This window comes from Scleropages formosus, chromosome 23, assembly GCF_900964775.1.
Source record: "Scleropages formosus chromosome 23, fSclFor1.1, whole genome shotgun sequence".
Taxonomy (NCBI): domain Eukaryota; kingdom Metazoa; phylum Chordata; class Actinopteri; order Osteoglossiformes; family Osteoglossidae; genus Scleropages; species Scleropages formosus.
The window spans coordinates 5,994,181-6,014,398 of NC_041828.1; the positions used below are offsets into that span (position 1 = coordinate 5,994,181).

Below are 20,218 nucleotides of genomic sequence, written 5' to 3' on the forward strand. Positions count from 1 at the left end.
TTGAGGAAACTCGGCCTCCTTTGATTTTGGCCTTTTTTTTGCAGTCCCACTAACCTCTCCTGCTCTGTGCCCATTTGTACATATACACACACACACTCATGCAGTAGTATTGGGAGCTGGGGCTCAAGAATGTAATTGTGCTTGGGAGTTAATGGTATTGTATAGTGAATAGAAACAGTATTAAAACCAGTCATTTCTTAATTTGCACCACAGAGTCAGGGAGATTTAGAGGATGATCTGTTTTGATAGCTGATCTGGCATGTGGGATGCTGCCTGCAGACCTGCACATCTGGCCCGGTACAAGTGGCTTACATCTCATGACTAAGTGTAGTGTGTGAACAGCTGTGCAGGGCAGAGTGTGAAGAAGGTAGATGTCACCAGCTGTTTGAACCATGAACCACAACACTGCACTTTTCAGTCATCTTCATTCACTTCCTTCCTGCATTTTTGAGCAATTGTTTATTTCTGGAAATGAGTTTTTTTGTTTGCGACATTCGACATTTGGTCAAGAAATGGGTTGTAGAATACGACTGTTGGCGTCATCGTCTGTGGCCAAAGAAGTGCATCCCTTCACAAGAAAATTTTCTGTAAAGGAAAGGGTTTTTGTTAGAGTACAAATGAATTCAAAAGGTTCTCCTCGTTGTCTGCAGAAATCGGTACAGATGTTGACCAGGGAATTGTATCCATGCTATAGTGTCAGCAGATACACATATTCTCGTAATATCACGATGAGGTGCATAATGGGTACTATAGGACAATACTTTGTACTTGAGTATCACTGAATTACAGTGTCGTATTTCAATAGTGGAACAGAGTGTGTACCCTGCTCTACGGTTTCCATCGTAATGTCGGGGACAGTAATAAGATGGAGAAAACAAGGTACCAGAGCTTTTACTTAGGTGATGCCTAGGTGGACGCAATCAGTATGAGTAACAATTAAAACAAAGAAATCTGAAAATCAGTAGTACACATTTCTTAATACAGATGTATTTCTATTGCAATGATGAGTATTCTGATAAGTGGTGTGTGTGTGTGTGTGTGTGTGTGTGTACATACATGTATATATGAATATTGTAAAATGCTGTTTTTACGTGACTTTAAACAAACAGCCTTGTAAAATGACTGGATACATAGTGGTGGCATGAGGTAAAATGGGTAACGATTGTACACATTTTCAAGCAGTGCTTTGTTCTACTAGACAGAGTGGTGCAGGAATAGGAAGAAGCACAAACAGCTGAGGGAAAAGGCCAAGTCTCATTTGCGGCCTCTTGATGTTTGACTACTCATGATGCGTTTCGGCTGGTAACGGAAAAGTGTTTGTTGTGCAAGAAGTGAAGTGTGCTCTTAAAAGTAAATGAGCATAAAAAGAAAGCCGAGCAAAGGCACGTTAATTACCTGAACGCAGTATCACTTAGGCTCCGTGCAAGGAAACAGTGAAAGGTCATAAGCAGTTTTGCAGAAAACAGTTGGTAGCACTGCATTGTAATGGGAAATTTCTAAATTTGTGACTGTTTTCTCCTTTCCTTTTTGCATACCACTGTCCTTCCTCAATATTTGTATTATAACTGTGACACTAAAATAAGAAATGTTTAATTTGTAACAAGACTTTTGTGACACTGAAGAAAATGACGTGTCCTAAAAAGTGTGTTAAAAAGGAACAATGCTTTCCAGCTAATTAAATGTCTTTAATACTACAATTTTGACTTTTTTTTCCCCCCCAAAATTTTTAAAAATTTCACTTAGTTTACCAAGAGTCCATAGCTGCCAACAATGATGAATATGAACCATAGCAATGTTAATGTTCTATTGTCATTTCAGGAAACACTGAACTTGATTATGGTATCAATGTTTATTAACCCTGTTAATTTTTGTTGCTTTATTCTACTGTTTCATTAATGCCGGTTCCTGAGATGCTGTGTTTTTTGATACCTGAGCGCTGCAAAAGAAGAGGGGTTCTGTTCTTCTCAGCTGGAGTTTGGGGGTGAGTTTTTGCTCATGTGGTCTTGGAAGGTTGGAGATTGATTGAAGTTGTCGTGTACATTTACGTGTATTTATTTAGCATATGCTTTTCTCCAAAGCAGCTTACAATGGGAGGCTTGTATACTAAGCTTATTTCAGAAATGTATCCATTTATACAACTGGGTCATTTTTACCATATCTATTCAGAGTAAATACAGTAACATCCCAAGATATTTTAATTTTACAAGAAATTTCATTTACATTTATTTAGCAAATGCTTTTCTCCAAAGCGACTTCCAATTGATACTATGTAGTGTTATCAGCCTACACACCTTATTCACTGCGGTGACTTACACTGCTAGATACACTACTTATAATGGGTCACTCATCCATACATCAGTGGAACACACACACACACACTCTCTCTCTCATACTTTACCTCTATGGGTGAACCTGAATAGCATGTCTTTGGACTGTGGGAGGAAACCCACCCAGACACAGGGAGATTGAACCCACATCCTCTCGCGCCACCCAGTGTTGAAAAGTATTATAAAATTTTATTGAACTTCTTGTAATTTAAGATATTCTTTTCAAGGTTTCTACATCACACCAGTCTTAACTGTTCATGTGAAAAGGATTTTTTTCAGAAAATGACTGGCATTTGAGATTGTATTTCAGTTCTGAACGCAACAGTAGCTCTGCTCCAGTCAAAGAACTGTGCAATACAACACATTTTACTAGCATTCAAAGATAAAATTACCTACAAGGTGCATTTTTCTGTTAATTCTATTAAGGCTATATTTAAAATACTTCAAAACAAAATAAGCATGTTTTGTTAGTAATATAACCTCATTTCAAAAAGCCAGTGTGTTTTTCTAGATTGTGAACTGGGAGTGAGGGAGTGCTCTTGTTTCAGCACCTCTACCTTAGGCAAGAACTATGTGACCGAAGTACTGATTTGACGAAAGGGTGTGTGCTCTGGTCCTTCCACAGGGTTTAAAAAAAAAAAAAAAAAAATTCAGGTTGACTGGTGACTCCCACCTGCCCTTAGTTTTTTCTGTGTGTGTGTATGATAACCAAGAAGGAATGCTTAAGTGTCAAAAGTGCTTAATACCAATATTTTTTTTCTACATTCTATTGAGCAGTTTCTCGGTATTTCATAGCTGGTAGAGGAACCGTATGAACTATGATTTCTGTCTTGTGGTGTCAGCTATCAAACACTCAGCTTATAGTGTCACTTTTGATGGTGCCTATTCATCGATTTGATCTTTCTACCATATCATTACATTTTGTTGCCAAGGCACCACATTTTTGGCTTTGTCTTCCCTCCTATTGTTTGAGGGCTGAATTTTATTTGGTCATGTTGTGGGAGGTTGGAGATGAGATGCACTGTTTTCTCAAACATTGGGTAGAAAATATTTCAAGGGCACATAAGAATGGCATTCAGTTTTACTGAACTGCTTGTGAGTTAAATATTTTATTAAAAGTTTCTGCATTACACCAGTCTTGCAACTAATGGTGCAAAGTATAAGATTTTAATAAAATCAAAGAAAATAAGATTAAATACAGATTATAGTACTATACAACCTGAGACTGCATTTCAGGTCTGAACACAACTGTAGTTGAAACCCACTAGAGGGGTCTGCATTATGTTACATTTTGTAGTTGGTATTGAAAGATAATGTCCACAAATTTTTCCATTACTTCACAATTTAAGCTTCTATGACATGATGAAAGTGGCTTTAAAATGTAACTGAGTACACACTGAAAAACAGTTTAAAAATAAGTACCTTCAGTTAAAGCCATACAACCTTAAAGACTTTTGCTTTACAAAAAAGTGCCCTTAATTTGTCCTCTACAGCATGAACTCAGAGCCAGGACAGTGTTGCTATAACGGCGGACATTGACAATGAGACTTTCACTACCTTTACACAAGGACTAGCTGACCAAAGCGCTGGTTCCGATTCCTGAGTCACTGCTAAGGCCACATTTTGACACTCAAAATGATTGGTTTAAAGTGCAAAAAGAGACATTCATACTGTGTAAACCTAGACTCAATAAGAGAGACAGGAAGGAAAACAGGAAAAGGCATAAACAGATCACTATCATGAATGCAAATTGACAAAAGATTCAACATTAAAAGGTGGAGTAGTTTGTCTCCTCATTTACCCCCTTTTGGGACTTTGTTCTTCTTATTGAGGATCTTCATTAAATTCTTAGACATGTAGTATGGTTTCTCCACTGTGCCATCATTTCGTTCCAAGTCTTCCACTAAGCAAGGATAAATGCAGTGTTCAAATACAGGGATATGTAGTATGATCTTCATAATTTCAAACTGCTCATGTTATTCTGTGTATTTTGACTTATAATTTAGTACTTGGTGGTGTAGAAAAAACCTCAGCAAATGACATGGAAATGGACATGTGCACATAAGTAGTTGTAAGAGTTGTTGAAAAGAACTGAAAAACAGGATGCTGCTAATGCTAAATATGTGTAAAACACTAATTGTAGGAAGATGTCTGTGGAAAGAATTCTTCAGATGAATTTCCAATTGATTAATATTTGTTTGCTTTTCTTCAAAGCAACCTGTTCTTACAATTATTTGCCCATTTATACAGCTGGATCATTTTTACTGGAACAATTCTGGGAAAGTGCTCAAGGCTACTATAGCAGCAGGAGGGATATGAAAGCAGTAGCTCCATCTACTATTCCACCAGCTTCCCCTTCATCGCAAACCTTGTAAATACTGTATCACAGGCCATAAAATTTTGTGTGCCAACTAGACTTACTACACATTTCCAGTTTTGAGACATCTTGTAATCATATTTTTAACTGTTTCTGGAAGACCTTTCTATCTGCTCTGTATGTAAAGGAGGAAAGGCCATCTCTTTCTAGTTGAGCTATACAGTCAGAGTACAATGAAGACTGTTGTCTTTCCACCAATACACTCGTAACATACAAGGGTTTGTCTCATTACACGTGTTCACACATATGTTGGCCAGCAGAGACTGTACTCACAGAAGCAGAGGAAGAGGGTGTCCACACACATGTTGTACACACTGAAGAACCCATGGGCGATAAGGTACGCTCCCACTATCACAGTCTGTAACACAGCAGTGTCCAGTATGGATCATTCATTGGGGAAAAAGTCATCCTTCATGTTGAACAAGAACAGCAGCATCACCAGCATGGATGTTCGACTTAGATCAAACTTTTCCCTTGAGTAGCGAGTTTCTTAGCTCACTATAAGTGTAGTAGTTCACACAGGCAGAGGAACACCAGGGACTAAAGTCTACACTGAAACTAGCCTGGCAAACTTATTTCCATTCACAGTTTATCTATCGCTGCACCTCAAGGTGATATTTCCACGATAATTCGAGGCTAGATGTTGAGCACACTTACTATGATAGGGACCCAATAGTAGTTGAGTGTTTGAGAGTTGAAGGCGTTGCCAGGCAGCTGGATTCGCCCAGAGAAGAAGAAAAAGGCCAGAACACCTGTGAGAGAAGAGTTCCATTTGGTGAAAAGTTCTGAGAAACCAGCTTTGCTCATAAACAGCTGCATCATAATCACACTCAATAACCTTTTTTAGTGCACTCTTCATAAATGAATGGGTTGTCAAATTTTAAATAATCCAATCACCACCATAATTGTCTCCTCCCTTCCAACCAACCAACCGTCTACAGCCACTTGTCCTGAGTGGGGTCATGGTGAGCCGAAGCCTTCGCAGCAACACGGGGTGCAAGGCCAAAGGGGTTAGAGAACACACCCAGGACGGGATGTCAGTCTGTCACCAGGTACCCCAAGCAGGGCTCGAACCCCAGACCCACCACACAGGGGACACTAGCTAAACCCACTGTGCTACCACTCATTCGCTCATTTGTGTATCTTGTAATAAAAATTGGTGAGAGGGTATCAGGAATTGTCTATCCTGTGTCTTATGCATCTACTTGAATGATGAACCTCAGTGCAGCAAGTGGTAGGGAACAAACCAGGTTTGCTTGAGACTTTCATGTCTGCAGCTGTCTCCTCTTAACGTAATGCATAAATTGTACTTTTGCTGTGATGTATGTCGCTTTGGACAAAAGCGTCTGCTAAATGAATGAAAATGTAAATGTACCGCAGCCCCATCTCCTCACTTCTGACTTCTAAAAGATTAAACCTTATTTCACAGTGATGTTTTAAAAGAAAATTAACCTGAAAAAGATGGAAAAACATGCAGCTCTTACCAACTCCTCCGACCACCAAAAGCTTTCCAAACAGCAGCAGCAGATCAGTCACCTTGTCCAGAACCACCACCCTGAGGAGGAACCAACAGAAAGAACTGACACTGACACTAGAGTGCATTGCAGTAAACTGAAAAGCACATACATTTACACATCCCTACCCAGACAGTGCTTTAGCTCAAACACTTGACAAATATGACATTCAAGCTATGACAGAGTACTCAATTCAAGTACTAAATTCAACACATTCTAACATGTATGAGATGCTTTTCTCCAAAGAAACACAATGTTATGCAATTTAAAATGATTTATCTATTTCTACAGCGTTTTATTGGCGCAGTTTAGGGTAAGTACATTGATCAAGGCTACTAACAGCGTGAGTTGGGGTTCGAACCTGTGTCCTTTCAGTGCATGGTGTCAGCTCTTACTGCTACGCCACCTGTTATTACTGCGCTGCTATAATAGCCAGTTGTCAAAAACTGAAGCAGGACAAATATTGTATAAACTGCAAAAGAGCCACAAGGCAAAAAGGAAATTTAAACAGAGAAAGTGAAGCTCAACAGTGGACTCACCTCAATATGTTCCTCATCAGCAGGCTGAAAGCATTTTTGGCAGAAACACAGAAATTTTTTCCATATATGGCAATCTGTTAATGAAAGAAAAGCAATGATGATGGTGCAGAGAAGCAAACCAAGACAACCAACAGCTGAACCTGGAGCACCACTGGACACAGAGATAAGAGTTTGACTAATAAAGCAATTTGCTCACTTTCTCATTGAGTGGCAGTCAGAAAAGATTAGATAACCAGCAGAGTAAATCAGGTACACACAACTCCTGGTGCTGCCAGCCAGCAGCTCTGCCTGCTCATGCCACCACAGCCCTTAACGAGTCCATTGACATGTATTTTATGGTAAATCACACAGTGACGACTCGTTTGCCTGGGGAGCTCGGAAACCGAATTCCTCCTGCCAGACTCCCTGTGCACTGACCATGATGTAGGCATTGCGGTTGATGAACTTGATGAATTTCTCCAGGCACCAGAAGCAGCATTTCAGGCAGCACATGATGAATCGTGCACAGGGGTTCTGTGCAGCTGGGGAACCACAGATGGGGTGACATGTTTTGAAATGAATACTCAGTGCAGCAGAGATTTAAAAATATAAGATGCTTCTGTCAGTGTGTGTGTTTGGGGGGATTCAGAAGGCTCTTACCTCTGAACTTATGGTCCAGGTACTCCAGCACAATTCTGATGAACTGGACAATGGTGAGGATTAGAGCCCCAAAGGCCAGGGAGCCCACATGGTACCTGGTGTGTGGTACCAGGGATCATCTTTAGAACCAATCATCATATCATAAGAGCCAGTCTCTTAGGCAGTCAGTATCAGAGATCAATTACAAATGACTATGAATAACAGCCCCACTATAAACACACTACTGACAGTGTAATAATATTCTCTAATAACTAACATATAACCTAAAAAACCTCTACAAAGTATTCCTTTAATGAGTCAAGGAAGGAGAGAGCTCAAATATATATCTTTACAAAGACAATGCAATGGCATTAGAACAATTCGCTATAAAAATGAATGGATTTCAAATTAAGTTATGAAGTCTAAAACATATTTCATGATTTTTTAAAAAAATCTTTCATGTATTGAGGAGGTAGAGAGTGAGTTTAACTCCTCAGAAGCCAGGAACAGAAAAGGCCACGGGAAGATGGGCTGTGGGACTCTGCTCTTACCGTAGTGAGCGGATGAAGGCCTGGGACAGCGGGAATGTGGGGATGTCGGACGGCTTGCTGAATGCCCAGTAGTACGAGGCGAAGGCGCCGGCCAGCGTGCACTGGCCCAGCGCGATTACAAAGTTTACACACCAAAGGAAGGCCAGCACATTATAAATCTGAAGATTGAACAGGTTCTGCTGGAAAAGGCCTTCCGTGTTGTATTTGATGAAGATGCACTGGGCGGAGGGGCAGGACATATAGGCTGAGGAATTGAAGGACTGTGGGGAAGCAAGAAACATCGAAACATTGTGGTGAAGGGAGAGAAATAGGCACTTAAGGCAGATACTGGTCGGTTCTGAGTCTGTTTTTTAAAAAAAAAAAAACCTACATTTCTGGTAGAAGTCCAAATACAGTTTTTTTGCAAACCTAACTCTTGATATATATATATTTTTTAAACGCATATCATTTCAACATTTCTGACTTAAATTAAACATATTAACAGTATGGGAGAAGCTCCCCTGTATGAAGAGTATGACAGACTACTGCCCGGACTAGTTTAGCCACCCCAGTGCACTGGAATGAAAGCAAGTGGACACATAGCAAGTTAAGGATTCAGTTTGGAATCCTGGTGAGAAGGCTGAGTAAGTAACTATAACATTAAGCAAAGAATTATGGGATACAGGGAACCAGTGCACAAATGAAAAGTGAAATTACCAGTGGGTCGCAGGTCTCAGTTCCATTAATGGCCAAGCAGCTATTTGTGGAGGAGTTGAGAGCCACCACTTTGTAAATGGGAGCTCCAGATGTGGCCAGATATCTGTGCAAGTAGTGAGTCAAGGGAAATAGACACTGACACTTGGGGGGAAGGGGATGGACACACACAGAGACTCTTTTTTTTTTTTTGTTGCAGAACTCCTGGATGTACAGCTAGGTGACGCTACAGGGACCATATGTAGTGAGAGGATACAGAGCAGTGATTCCCCAGTAGGCAATGCACACAATCAACAGCGCAAAAGTGACAAGTGGGTAGAGCAATGTGGACATCATGTGACCCACCGCCCTGACAACAAGAGAGAACAACAACAGTCAGAACATGTCAGCTGACAGTCTCAATGGCAAGTTTCTAATTTAAATTATTCTATCCTACACACTCCGTATACATTCTTAGAAATCTGTCATATAGTTAAAAAAAATGCTTGCAGGGGTATAAATTATCCGTGAGTACTGATAGAAGACGAGAAATCATGGCATGGTGGTGACCATTGGGGGGGGGGGGGGGAATCAGTGCATGTGTACAGAAATGGCAATGACCATTAACATGGTGTGACAGTGAGCTCATACTTGCTGGACTCTTGGATGAGGGCAATGGCAATGAGGATCCGGGTCCGCAGAAAGAGCAGGACCAGGAGCAGGATGGCCTCTAATATGCATAGGATGATCACTGACATGGAGTACACATGAGAAGAAGTGATGGAGGGCAGGTGAACTTATGTAGTTTCTTCCACATTTTAGATGCTTACAGACACTTCCAGCTACAGAAACAAATCACTGTTTGGAAGATCTGTTTAACTTACAGAATGCTAGCCAGGTCTCCTTGACTTGCAGATAGGCAGAAAAGTTGGTGGTAAAGCCCAGGTTAGAGATGGTTGTGCTGGAGTTCTTGTAGTTGTCATACTCCCAGTAGCAGTGCCAAATTCCTGTGAATGGAGCAAGCTCAATCACTTCACCTTCTCTGAACAAAACCACTGGGAAAAAACACACACACACACACACACACACACACCAGTGTACGTATACAGACCAGTTAATAAGGTGGGGGAAGAGACACCATATTGGTGGCTGCATTGGCTCCCACTTACACTTAGAGCTAATTATAAAACCCTACTTCTGATCTATAAGGCAGTAAATAGCATTGCTCTGGTTTACCTTTATGAGATTATTGATTCTTATATTGCAAGACGGTGTCTTCGTTGATTGGATGCAGGTTACCTTAAAGTACCTGTGATCAATAAAACCTCAGTAGGCGGGCATGCTTTTAGCTATAGAGTACTTAAACTCTGCAATGGTTTGGAACCAGTTACTGTCAGAAATGCCCCATCTGTCACAGCCTTTAAATCCCGGCTAAAGACTTACATGTTTACTCAGTCAAATCACTAAGCAGTGTAATTCCAGTTGGCTGTGCTTTTTACCCCCTTCGTATTAACCCAATGTCTTTAAGTCATCATTTACTAACAATTTCTTTCTTGCTGAACATCGTTTCTCTACGATAAGGGCTGGGAGGCCGGCCGTCATACCAGCAACCCATCCTACCTGAGGCCGATGACTGCCTGCCATGATGGACAAGATGTGCCTATGTGAACTGGGCCGTCAAGTTAACACTCAGCTACAATTTCATTATTAGTTGTAAATTGACTTAAAAGTCTTTAAGCCAGAATGGCCAGGAGGGCTGGTCACGCATTGGTACCTAAGATTTTTTTTTTCCCCCCTTTGACTTTCAGTTGGGAGATTTTTGTTCCTTTCCTCCGTGGCCAGTAGGTTACTTCTAGCTTTAAGAACTGCATAGATAATGTATTACACTATTATTATATAGTCAACTATCTTATTTGTCATCCCTTTGTTCAGCGCTCTGTGTCACTGCGTGAGAACAGCGCTCTATAAGTGCTCTTGTAGGGACAGCTGGTACCGTAGTGGTTAGAGCTACCGCCTTTGGACCCAAAGGTCACAGGCTCAATCCCCACCTCCAGCTGTAGTACCCTTGAGCAAGGTACTTACCTTAAATTGCTCCAGTAAAATTACCCAGCTGTATAAATGGGTAAATGATTGTAAGCATTTAATAATTGTGACCTTAACGTTGTAAGTTACTTTGGAGAAAAGTGTCAGCTATATGAATAAATGTATAAAAATGAACTGAACTGAACTGAAATTGAATCAGTACCACGGAAATTGTAGCCGCATCACATGTAGTGGTCTAGTACAGTACACAAAACTCACCATAGGCAACCACCCCCAGAACTCCCACTATGAGAAGCCAAACCAGGACAGGTGCCATGAACCGCAACAGGAGGAGGAAAATAAGGCTTAACAACATGGCTATCAGAAGACCACTGGGAGTATGTGGAGGAAGGAAGAGAAACACAGTTAGAAAAGCAGGAAGACATAAAAACTACTCTGTGTATGCCTGTGCACAACTTACAGTTCATTTCTAGTTATGTGCAGAATGGCTTCCTTTTCAATGTTGCCTGAAGTGATCCGTTTTCCTTTCCTTAATGGTTAAGCAGTGTCAACTTGTTTTTTATATTAACTGAAAGTTAATGTAGGGAAAATGTACCAGAAATTTCTCGAACACTTAGAGAGTATTATTCACAAATCACATACAATTTAATTTCCATTTAATACTTAAAGGTTTCCATTTGATCTACTACTGTTGAACTGGGAGTTACTGACCACCAGGGGTGGTGTTCAATGTTGGTGGTCTGCTGAAGCACTTCAGTTACTCACATGAGGATCCAGTACCACGAGGAGGCGAAATCTTCAAAGATCCTCACCCCAACTTGCCTGAGATTGAACCCTGACAGCACATCACTAACCAAGAAGGAGAAAGTGGTATAAATAGCATTTTCAGTACTGCACACAATGGAGTTCATGGACCACAGAGAAAACACAGGAATGCTGATGTAAGAGAGCAGGAGTGATAGGTGTTAGTTTTATATATGTAAAGTACCCAGCTGAGCACCTGGGACAAAATTACTGCACCAAGCATGGAAGGACATCAACACCGTGGGCAACAGCCCACTGGAGTGTACCACTGCACACCAGGTTGCTCTGTTGATGAGCCTCAAACACATCATGTGCAGAAATCAGGACAGCCATTTGGTTATGACACATCTATCAAGTGCTGGAATATTTAATTTTCTAGGCACCAAAATCCAATACTGGCACAACTGTTAAAATTATGCAAAAATTATTCTGTTAGTACAGAAGTGGTTCCTAACACTCCTTCTCAAACATGGTCACTCCCACTCTAGCCCCCTATTTACCATCCAGCTTGCAGATCTTAAATCAAGGATATCAGATACAGACTGGGAAGTAAATCCATATCTACAATTAATGCCAAGATTCTCAGAAATCACATCTTAAGCTAATGACAGAATTTTTGGAGCTAGGGTTTTAAAAGATCTTTTGAAAAATGATTGATAAAGAAATCCCACGATCAAGAATATGGTTACATATTGACAAACTTCAGCAACAACCCAAGGTATGCACTGACACAGCTCTCAGAACAGCTGCGCAACACCCACTAAACAAACATTGTGGTTTGGTACACTGGAACTACACAAAACTAAACTACTGGGTAGAAGCTCCTCTAAGGCATAAACACCAGGCAGACCAACAGACCACACGTGTGCTACAAAGAGTGGGATGGATGGCGCTAAAGGTAGACCAAAGATTCGGAGAGGAAGAGGAGGAAGACATAAGGACTACAAGTTAAAGGCCTGCAAAGGAGCTTGCGGTCCCCAGTGCAGGTGGCAGACTTGTCACATCACAGAAACTCACTTATTCAGGGCCCCTTGACTGAGAGTAGGGAAGAGAGAGATAGTTAGTGCCATAGTGGGTGCGTCAGCATGTCGGCAGGCACAGCAGAGTACACTGTACTCTGAGTAGCAGGTTACACACCATGCTAAAGGTATATCCACCTGTATGCAACTCATTTTCAACCATGTCAGACAAGAGTATAAGTTGGGTAAGTAAACCATGTAAAAATACAAGGTCTGTTTGTCGATACTTGAGGTACAATTGTGGAGGACCTAAACAGTGAACACACACCTTGTTGCATTTTTCAGAGCGTTAGCGGTGTCATTGACAGAGGCCATCCCGGGCAGAGTGAAGTTGCTGGGGATGTTGTTCAGAAGACCAAGACTGGGCAAACACCTTCCCAACACTGTGCAGAGAGGAAACAAAGTGTTCATCACCAGTAACGATGGAGAAAGAGGGCAGATCAACACTACAGTGATATTCATGGTTGCCAATGGACACAGTGAAGATAGACACGCTTTTGAGACAAAAAAGTAGTGAGAGTGGACAAGCCTTAGAGCTCTGAAGGTTTCAAAAGGAGGGGAGGAGAAGCAGAGAAGCGCAGAGGAGAGGGCAGGATAACGTCAAAAGAAGCAGTTTAATATTAATGACTAATCTCACTACAATGTTTAAAAAGGCATTCTGAGAAAACGTTGACAAAGGCAGCAAGGGAAAAACCTGTTTCTCTGCCTATGCATATCGGATTACAGAGAAACACAAACTCAGATTATTCCGGCTATTTGGATACTAGGTTGCTGGCCTCCCAAAGCCAATTCTCTGTCAAAATACTACACACACTCTGGAAGGCGTATGTAGGGGTTTAGGGAAAGTGGCTTGCTAAATATTAATGTGTTTTTAAGTCACTGAATATATGAAATCCTCACCCGAGGAGGTCGGGATGTAGAAAGATGGGCAAAGCTCTTTGTCCACAATCTCTTTGGCTGTCTGCATGAAGGAGAGAACACACACACACGGAGTCACAGACCACACAGAATACCTAGTGCACACTTTCCTCAGCTCTTCAGGTGAGGGTTACACTTCTGTTCCTAGCTAATCCCAAGACCTATTACAGACTGTCATGTACAGTTCATAATGACACTGTCTGTCCTTAAAGGGCATTTTGGTGAAGAGTTCCAACCAAAGCTCTTGGGAAGGTGTGACGAGGACTGATTCACACACAAGAGGTCATTGGCTGCACATGCTATTGTGCTGTTTGATGTGCACATTAAAATTTTTGATCATCTTATGTCACAAGATGTCCTGTTGCTTTTACTGTAATCTTCTAATGGATTCAGATCCAAGACCATTATTCTTAATACATGCAGGGAATTTCTTTCAAGAATATTGTACTAACTGCTATATGCATAGTAAAATACATGGAAAAGTTCACTCAAGCACACAAAAATCATGGTCCAATGTATACAGATGCAAAAGAAAACACAGGAAAGCCCACAAGTGAACAGACCAGATCGGTGGTGGACAGGTTGAAAGATGGCACGCAGTATTGTTGCTGGAAGAAATCTTTTGCTTTAGCAGTCGGCAAATAAGCTCCTGGAGAGAGAATCCAGAAGTCACCGGGACACTGATCAACACACACCTGTAATAAGGAAGAGTTGTGGTCAAACACTCATTGTGGATAACCCAGGTGCACCTTGGGGTACGGTCAGGAGGCTGCAGACACAGACACTCACCTGCGTGGTGGGACACTGCAGCCCATTGAGAGCAGCAGCCATGACATTCGTTGCTGTGGCACATTTGAGCAAGTCGAAGTAGAAGACACTCGGTTTTCCCCTGTGGGACACGGTGGGAATTACACAGTCTGGAGAGCAAGGACCCTCATCACCGGTGGGCCCACATGGCTCTCACACAATGTTCAAACTCTACCTAAATGAAATTCACATGGAACTGGAAAGGCTGCATAAACACACACTGCCAAGGCTGGCACAACACAAGGCAATCCAGCAGAGACAGGGGAAGACATGAGGTGCTGGGTTTACATCCCAAAAGAAGCATTTGTATGAACAGGGTGTTTAAATTGAGACTATAATCACCTCCATAACTGGTCTGATCAGCAAATGAACATCACTCATTCAGATAGAGGGCACATTTTCAGCAGCAGGAACTAATGCAGATACCAATATTGCAGTACCGTGACCAACACGTACATCACACACACTGCGTCATGTAAAGTGCAGTATGAGAAGTGCTGCCACTCAGGTGAACAGCACTACAAAGCATGCAAATGTAAGAAGAACTTACTTATTCAGTCCAATCCCACAGAACATTCCAGTAGAGTTTCGGGGATAAAGAACATGTCGGGGGTCTCCATACAGCCAGGCTAAATGGGAGAGGGATAAGAGAGTTGCGAGCAATTAAATGTTATTTACTTATCTTTCCTGCTGATATACTGATTATTCTTATCTTTTCTGTTGAGAACAGAGGCCAAGCGCCTCATGTACAATTCATTGTTTCTGGAAATCGGAGAGTGTGGCAAAGTGCTGCTTTGGAGAAAAACCCATGATAGTTGAGAGGAATTCTAAATCACAACAGATCTTCAAACTAACATCAGATGTGAGAGGAGGAACATGGCTTTTCTCCAGGAAGGAGGAAATAAAACATACGCTGTCTGACACACCCTTTCAGTGTACACGGCCACCTATTCTGCTCAATGTCAAAGGACATTTCCAGGGAACAAGAGGCCCCAGGAGCACCTACTCCACCTCCCATTGAACCGCAAATTGAGCCTGCTTCCATGATCCAGGAAGTATCTGGTAAGAAAAGCAGATACAAAGCACCCAAAAGGAACCAGGTAGCAACAGAAGTCTGGAGGAGGTGGGACCAACAAAATAAGAACTGTCTTACCCAAAATTCCCACAATCATGTACCCTGCGATGGCAGCCATGAACAGGATACAGCAGATGATATCAGTGCAGCTCCTGGAAGTAAGACATGCGTTCTGAAGCTAAATCACTAATCTGTGAAGACTGATATTCTCCTCATGCACCGACACACACACACACACATCCAGTCAACAGCAGTGCACAGAGAGAGTGAAGAACTGTGAAAAATGAGAGTGACAGTACCTCTTGTGTATAGGTCCATTGAAGCTGGGATCATATTTGCCTGGCTCACCTGTCATTGAGACATCACAAAAAAGGGTGTCAGCTGGACCACCAACACACACCGCAACTGACCTCCCTCTCCAGGTAAACAACTGGCCTCTGCGTGGAATGGGTATTATGCACAAATACACTGCAGTGCCACACAAATTGAAGCCCATCTAACCCCGAACACAAAGCGAACAATGTGAGAATTTCCCCAGCTTTACTGTCTAGCAGTACCTTAATCAATTACCTTTCCCGGATTCATAACTATGTCTTTGTTGCAAAGGGGGGAGAGAAAAGGAGTGAAGCTCAGTGCCATGGAGAGACAACCTCGGAACAAACAAACCCCTATACAGTGTGGGAGAAGGACGGGAGCAAGCAGTTGGTTCAGAGTGTGTTGGAGAGGGAGAGAGAGGAAGGCAGCCATGCAGGGGAGAGCGAGTGAAGCCTATTTGTATGAGCTTTGCATTCACAGGGGGTGGAAGCAAGACAGGATGGGCTGCTGTGAGGGGAAACGGTTGCTGGGGAACACTCCATACACTGGGCTAGTGTTCACCGCCACGGGATTTCACGTCACGAATTTCAGCATGAAGGTCTGAAATGCTGCAAAGTTCTCGGGAATGAAAAGAATCGCATTTTACCTACTAAAGCACTTAATGCCAATTTCCCCATAATTTCCTCTCCACTGTAGTGAGATTAAGATATAAACCTTTCTTATTCCTAGGGCAAACACCCAGACAACTGAGTGAAAGGCCAATCTTGTAAACAAAACAAAAAAATAATCTAATAAGTACTTGTGAATTACTTAAGGCACATTAAAAATATTCTGTAAATTATTATTACATTATTATTACTATTGTGTACTTTCTATCATTTCCATTTAACCACATTGATTTAAATGACATTATTTGTTAATTACTGGCACACATGTGAATGATTATTTGAGGAAAAGGATGTTAAAGCAGGTGAAAGCAGGAACGGAGACTTCAGCAAACGACAAAGGCTCACAGCCCACTTGGAAGACACTCAAAATCGCTGAGAGGTTCACACCGGGAACCTGTTCTTCTGCCCATGTGTCACATGCGCTGAGTTTCTGGTTACAGAAAAACATTACATTAACTGCTAGGGCCTGATGCGGAAGGGCAGTGTCAGGATCACTGCACCCAGCACTGGCCTTTGGTCTCATAACCTGAACAAATTTTAACACAAACACATGCACTAAATCCTGGTGGTGAAGACATGTTTTTACAGCTCGACAACGATGGCACCGTAAACCCGATGACAAAAGTTTATAGCTGGAATTGTGAATTACTGAAAATGACAAACGCGAAAAACGTCACCGCATGTGAAATTCTGAACTGCGAAAGGGAGGCGGCACATACATATTAAAAACAATAAAAACACTGCACGGCTGCTATGTGTACATATGTGGATGTGTGGGACAGCTGATAGCGTAGCGGTCAGAGGCGGTGCGGCGCGGAAAGGTCGCAGGTTTGAATCTCACCTCCAGCTGTAGTTCCCTTGAACAAGATACGTACTTCAAATTGCTCTAGGGAAAAAAACCCTGCTGCATACTGTAAAGGGGTAAATAACTGTAGGTACCTTAACACAAAGTCGCTTTGGAAAAAAAGTGCCAGATAAACGTGATATTTGTGTGATCAGGAAGTTGTCCTGAGTACATTTTGCATCATCAGGAAGTTATCTGCATTTCAACAAGGTCAAGGAACGTGAAGCGGTTTACTGATAAATTTCTGACTAACATCCTTAGAGGAAATATTCCTCAGTACAATAAAACAACGGCGGAATGGTAGTAATACCGGGCCTGGCATCCTACAGAGGAATAAAACAGGAAAGAATACTGCTGTAAAGCCAGATTCTCGCTCCTTGTCCCGGGTTTAATATGGTTTCCAGTTGTGTTTTGAAGGATCATGTCCTCATTAAACCTACTGGGTGGGTGACTCAGCGATGTGAAATGGCAAATGGGGAGGAGAAATATTTATCAACCTGAAGCACCTGTTCCTGTGCCCTGCATGCAAGTGGAAACCAGAATATCTGGTTGTAAAGGCAAACCAACCAGCCACTAAATGAGTGTCAATTTTGTTGCGGTTAAACACTTTTCAAATCCACGTGACCCCTTCCCGGGACCCCCCACCAGTCAAACTGTGAATGCCGAGTTTGCGGTCAATGCCAGGTTGTCATAGAAACAGGCCAAACTAAAGGACTCAAGTACAACAGAAGGAGCGCCCCGCACGGCGAGGCCACGTAAACAGCATCCGCTGAGTGCAGCGAGACTGCAGAGACACACCAAGGAATCACCATTATTACCGTGTTCATTAACCCTGCATGGTCTTTACTACAACACACCCATTATACTCATCAGTTCTGCCACATTTTCAGGGGAACAAGTCAGGAAAGTGTCTTCAGAGCAGAACTGCTCCTCTTTGAACTTGAAAATGCTGAAAATGACTTTAAAGTCTTTTTTTTTTTTTTTTTTTTTTAAATCTGGAATGGCCAGGAGGGGTTGGACCCCCAGAGGTTTATTTTTTCTCCCTCGACTTTCAGTTGGGAGTTTTTCGCTCCTTTCCTCGGCGGCCAGTAGGTTTACTTCCAGCTTTAATAACTGCATGGATTATGTATCACTGTAGTACAGTCAACCATCTTATTTGTTTATTTGTCTTATCGCTTTGTGTCCCAGTGTGAGAAGAGTGCTCCATAAAAATAAAGTGAATTGGGAAAATTGAGGTGAAGGACGACTGTAGCTTCATTTCCACAACCAGGAAGAATGAGGCCAAACTGTCCATTTTAACCTTTACTAATAATCCAACTGCTCACAGTCTATAATACTGGTAAAAATAATACTGATACACCACACTAACGAAAAAAGAAAAAAAAAAAGAATAATAAAAAAATACTCAACTTATATACTTGTATTTTTCTGTAATGTTAAATTATCGGTCAACACAGAGTAAGGCACCATTTCCTTCTATTTGTGTTGCCGTAATATTTGTATATATTCAAAGTAAATGTCACGTACCCAACAATGAATCCTGACAGGAGAAACAGCCACTTTCTCCAACTTTGTCCTTCCGTTTTATGGACCACTATCATCAGAAATCACTTCTCACTTGATCTTAACTGCAATACAACTATTCTTGTAGAGTATAAATATTAACCAGTCACCATTTATAATAAGAAATTACATATATATATGTAGTTGTATTCGAAAAATTACAAATAACGTTCTTCCTTACGTAAAGTAAATCGACAGGCAGGTCAAATAGGTGAAAATGTAATGAATTGTTGTACAAAGTACTGTATTCTCCTCGGTTGGGACGTGATTTATAATATTTATTTATGCATTAAATTATTTTCCACTAGTTCCGTTGGCCGTCGTTGACAACATCTGAGGCGAACGGTCATTCTGACAGGTGTGTTGTTGTTGCGAAGGACAGATTCTGTAACATGTCATGGTGGGCTTGAACTGCACACAGAAAGTCGACTTCATGTCTTTACACGACTTTTACACGACTTTACACAACTTTTACACGAGCACTTTCCGTGAGAAACGCCTCCACCAGTTGCGGAGCACGCGACGGAGCTGGAGCTACACGTCGCGCGCCACAGCTCACCGTACTCCGAGGCGCTGCTCTCCTCCTCCGACTTCCCGCCCATCTCTCCGCGCGCGTCTTTCTCGTGGCTCTTTACACACGGAGGGCAACTCGTCTCTCTAGTCCATCGTGGCGAGTAGCCCACGCCGTCACAATCAGTGTGGAAACAAAAACCCCAGAGAGTGCTCCCGCTACAATCTCTACCCTTCTCCCGTTCGGTGGCTGTAACAGGGCGGTGACGTCACCACAGAACCTGCCCGAGACACTCACCTGCCCGGCGGCCACGCCCTCTACAGGCCACGCCCCGCCCCGCCCCGCCCCGCCCCTCCACCGATGTCTCCGACATTCCGTATCCCAAGCGCTATTTTAGTAACAAGACAGTTTATTCATTTATGATACACCTTACTATAATAAAGTGCACTATACATTAAGATGAAGTACGTTGGGGTAGTAGGTGGCGTAGTGGTTAAAGCTGCTGCCTTTAGTCCAGTTTGGAACCAGAACACCCAGGTTTGAATTCCAGCTGCTGCTCACTTTCCCTAAAATTAAGTGTAAATGTAGCGGCACTGGTTCAATGAAAGGGATAGCCACGCCTCATACTGATGTCTTCTACCATTTATTCAGACACCGTGAAAACTACAAAAACAAAGACATAAAAATATTCAAGCATACATCTTTCACACAGTTTAAATTCTCTCATATAGTGTTCGGTAACACACCAGCACGACCACGTTTTTACAACAGAAGTATAATTAACACGATAAATACGCACAAAACAATCACATTTGTTCACATAAGCAAATCAACAGACATTAACACAATATAAGCTAAATTAAAGTGACAATTACCGTGTGTGCCCTTTGAACCTTATGCAGAAAATGTCGCCTCAGAAGTTGTGCTTCGCTGCTGCACGTCCTTCCTCTGCATCCATAACACCTTACCCACAATTCAACATTCCCTCTCTCAATTAAACTCAGATCACGTGACCCATTAAACTCCGCATTTAACAAGCCAAAGAGTTACATT

At 42.0% G+C, this 20,218-nt stretch overlaps 1 protein-coding gene across 2 annotated transcripts; it reads right to left on the reverse strand.

The window, feature by feature from the left end:
* Window positions 1-3,253: 3,253 nt before the first annotated feature.
* Window positions 3,254-20,120, reverse strand: slc44a4 (solute carrier family 44 member 4). 2 transcript variants are annotated; one of them, XM_018754436.2, is made up of 22 exons: window positions 20,041-20,120; window positions 15,564-15,612; window positions 15,343-15,416; window positions 14,740-14,818; window positions 14,172-14,271; window positions 13,946-14,077; window positions 13,365-13,425; window positions 12,733-12,847; window positions 11,407-11,490; window positions 10,900-11,012; window positions 9,483-9,605; window positions 9,250-9,349; window positions 8,876-8,968; window positions 8,623-8,725; window positions 7,927-8,186; window positions 7,397-7,491; window positions 7,175-7,278; window positions 6,758-6,831; window positions 6,189-6,259; window positions 5,362-5,456; window positions 4,978-5,062; window positions 3,254-4,230 (listed from the first exon to the last, which is right to left on the reverse strand). In XM_018754436.2, exons 3-22 carry the CDS (start codon window positions 15,380-15,382, stop codon window positions 4,121-4,123), a joined length of 2,037 nt encoding a protein of 678 aa, XP_018609952.2. In that variant the 5' UTR covers window positions 15,383-15,416; window positions 15,564-15,612; window positions 20,041-20,120; the 3' UTR covers window positions 3,254-4,120. The 2 variants fall into 2 exon arrangements, with proteins under 2 accessions (XP_018609952.2, XP_018609951.2); XM_018754435.2 differs by lacking the exon at window positions 20,041-20,120 and adding an exon at window positions 19,214-19,427.
* Window positions 20,121-20,218: the final 98 nt, after the last annotated feature.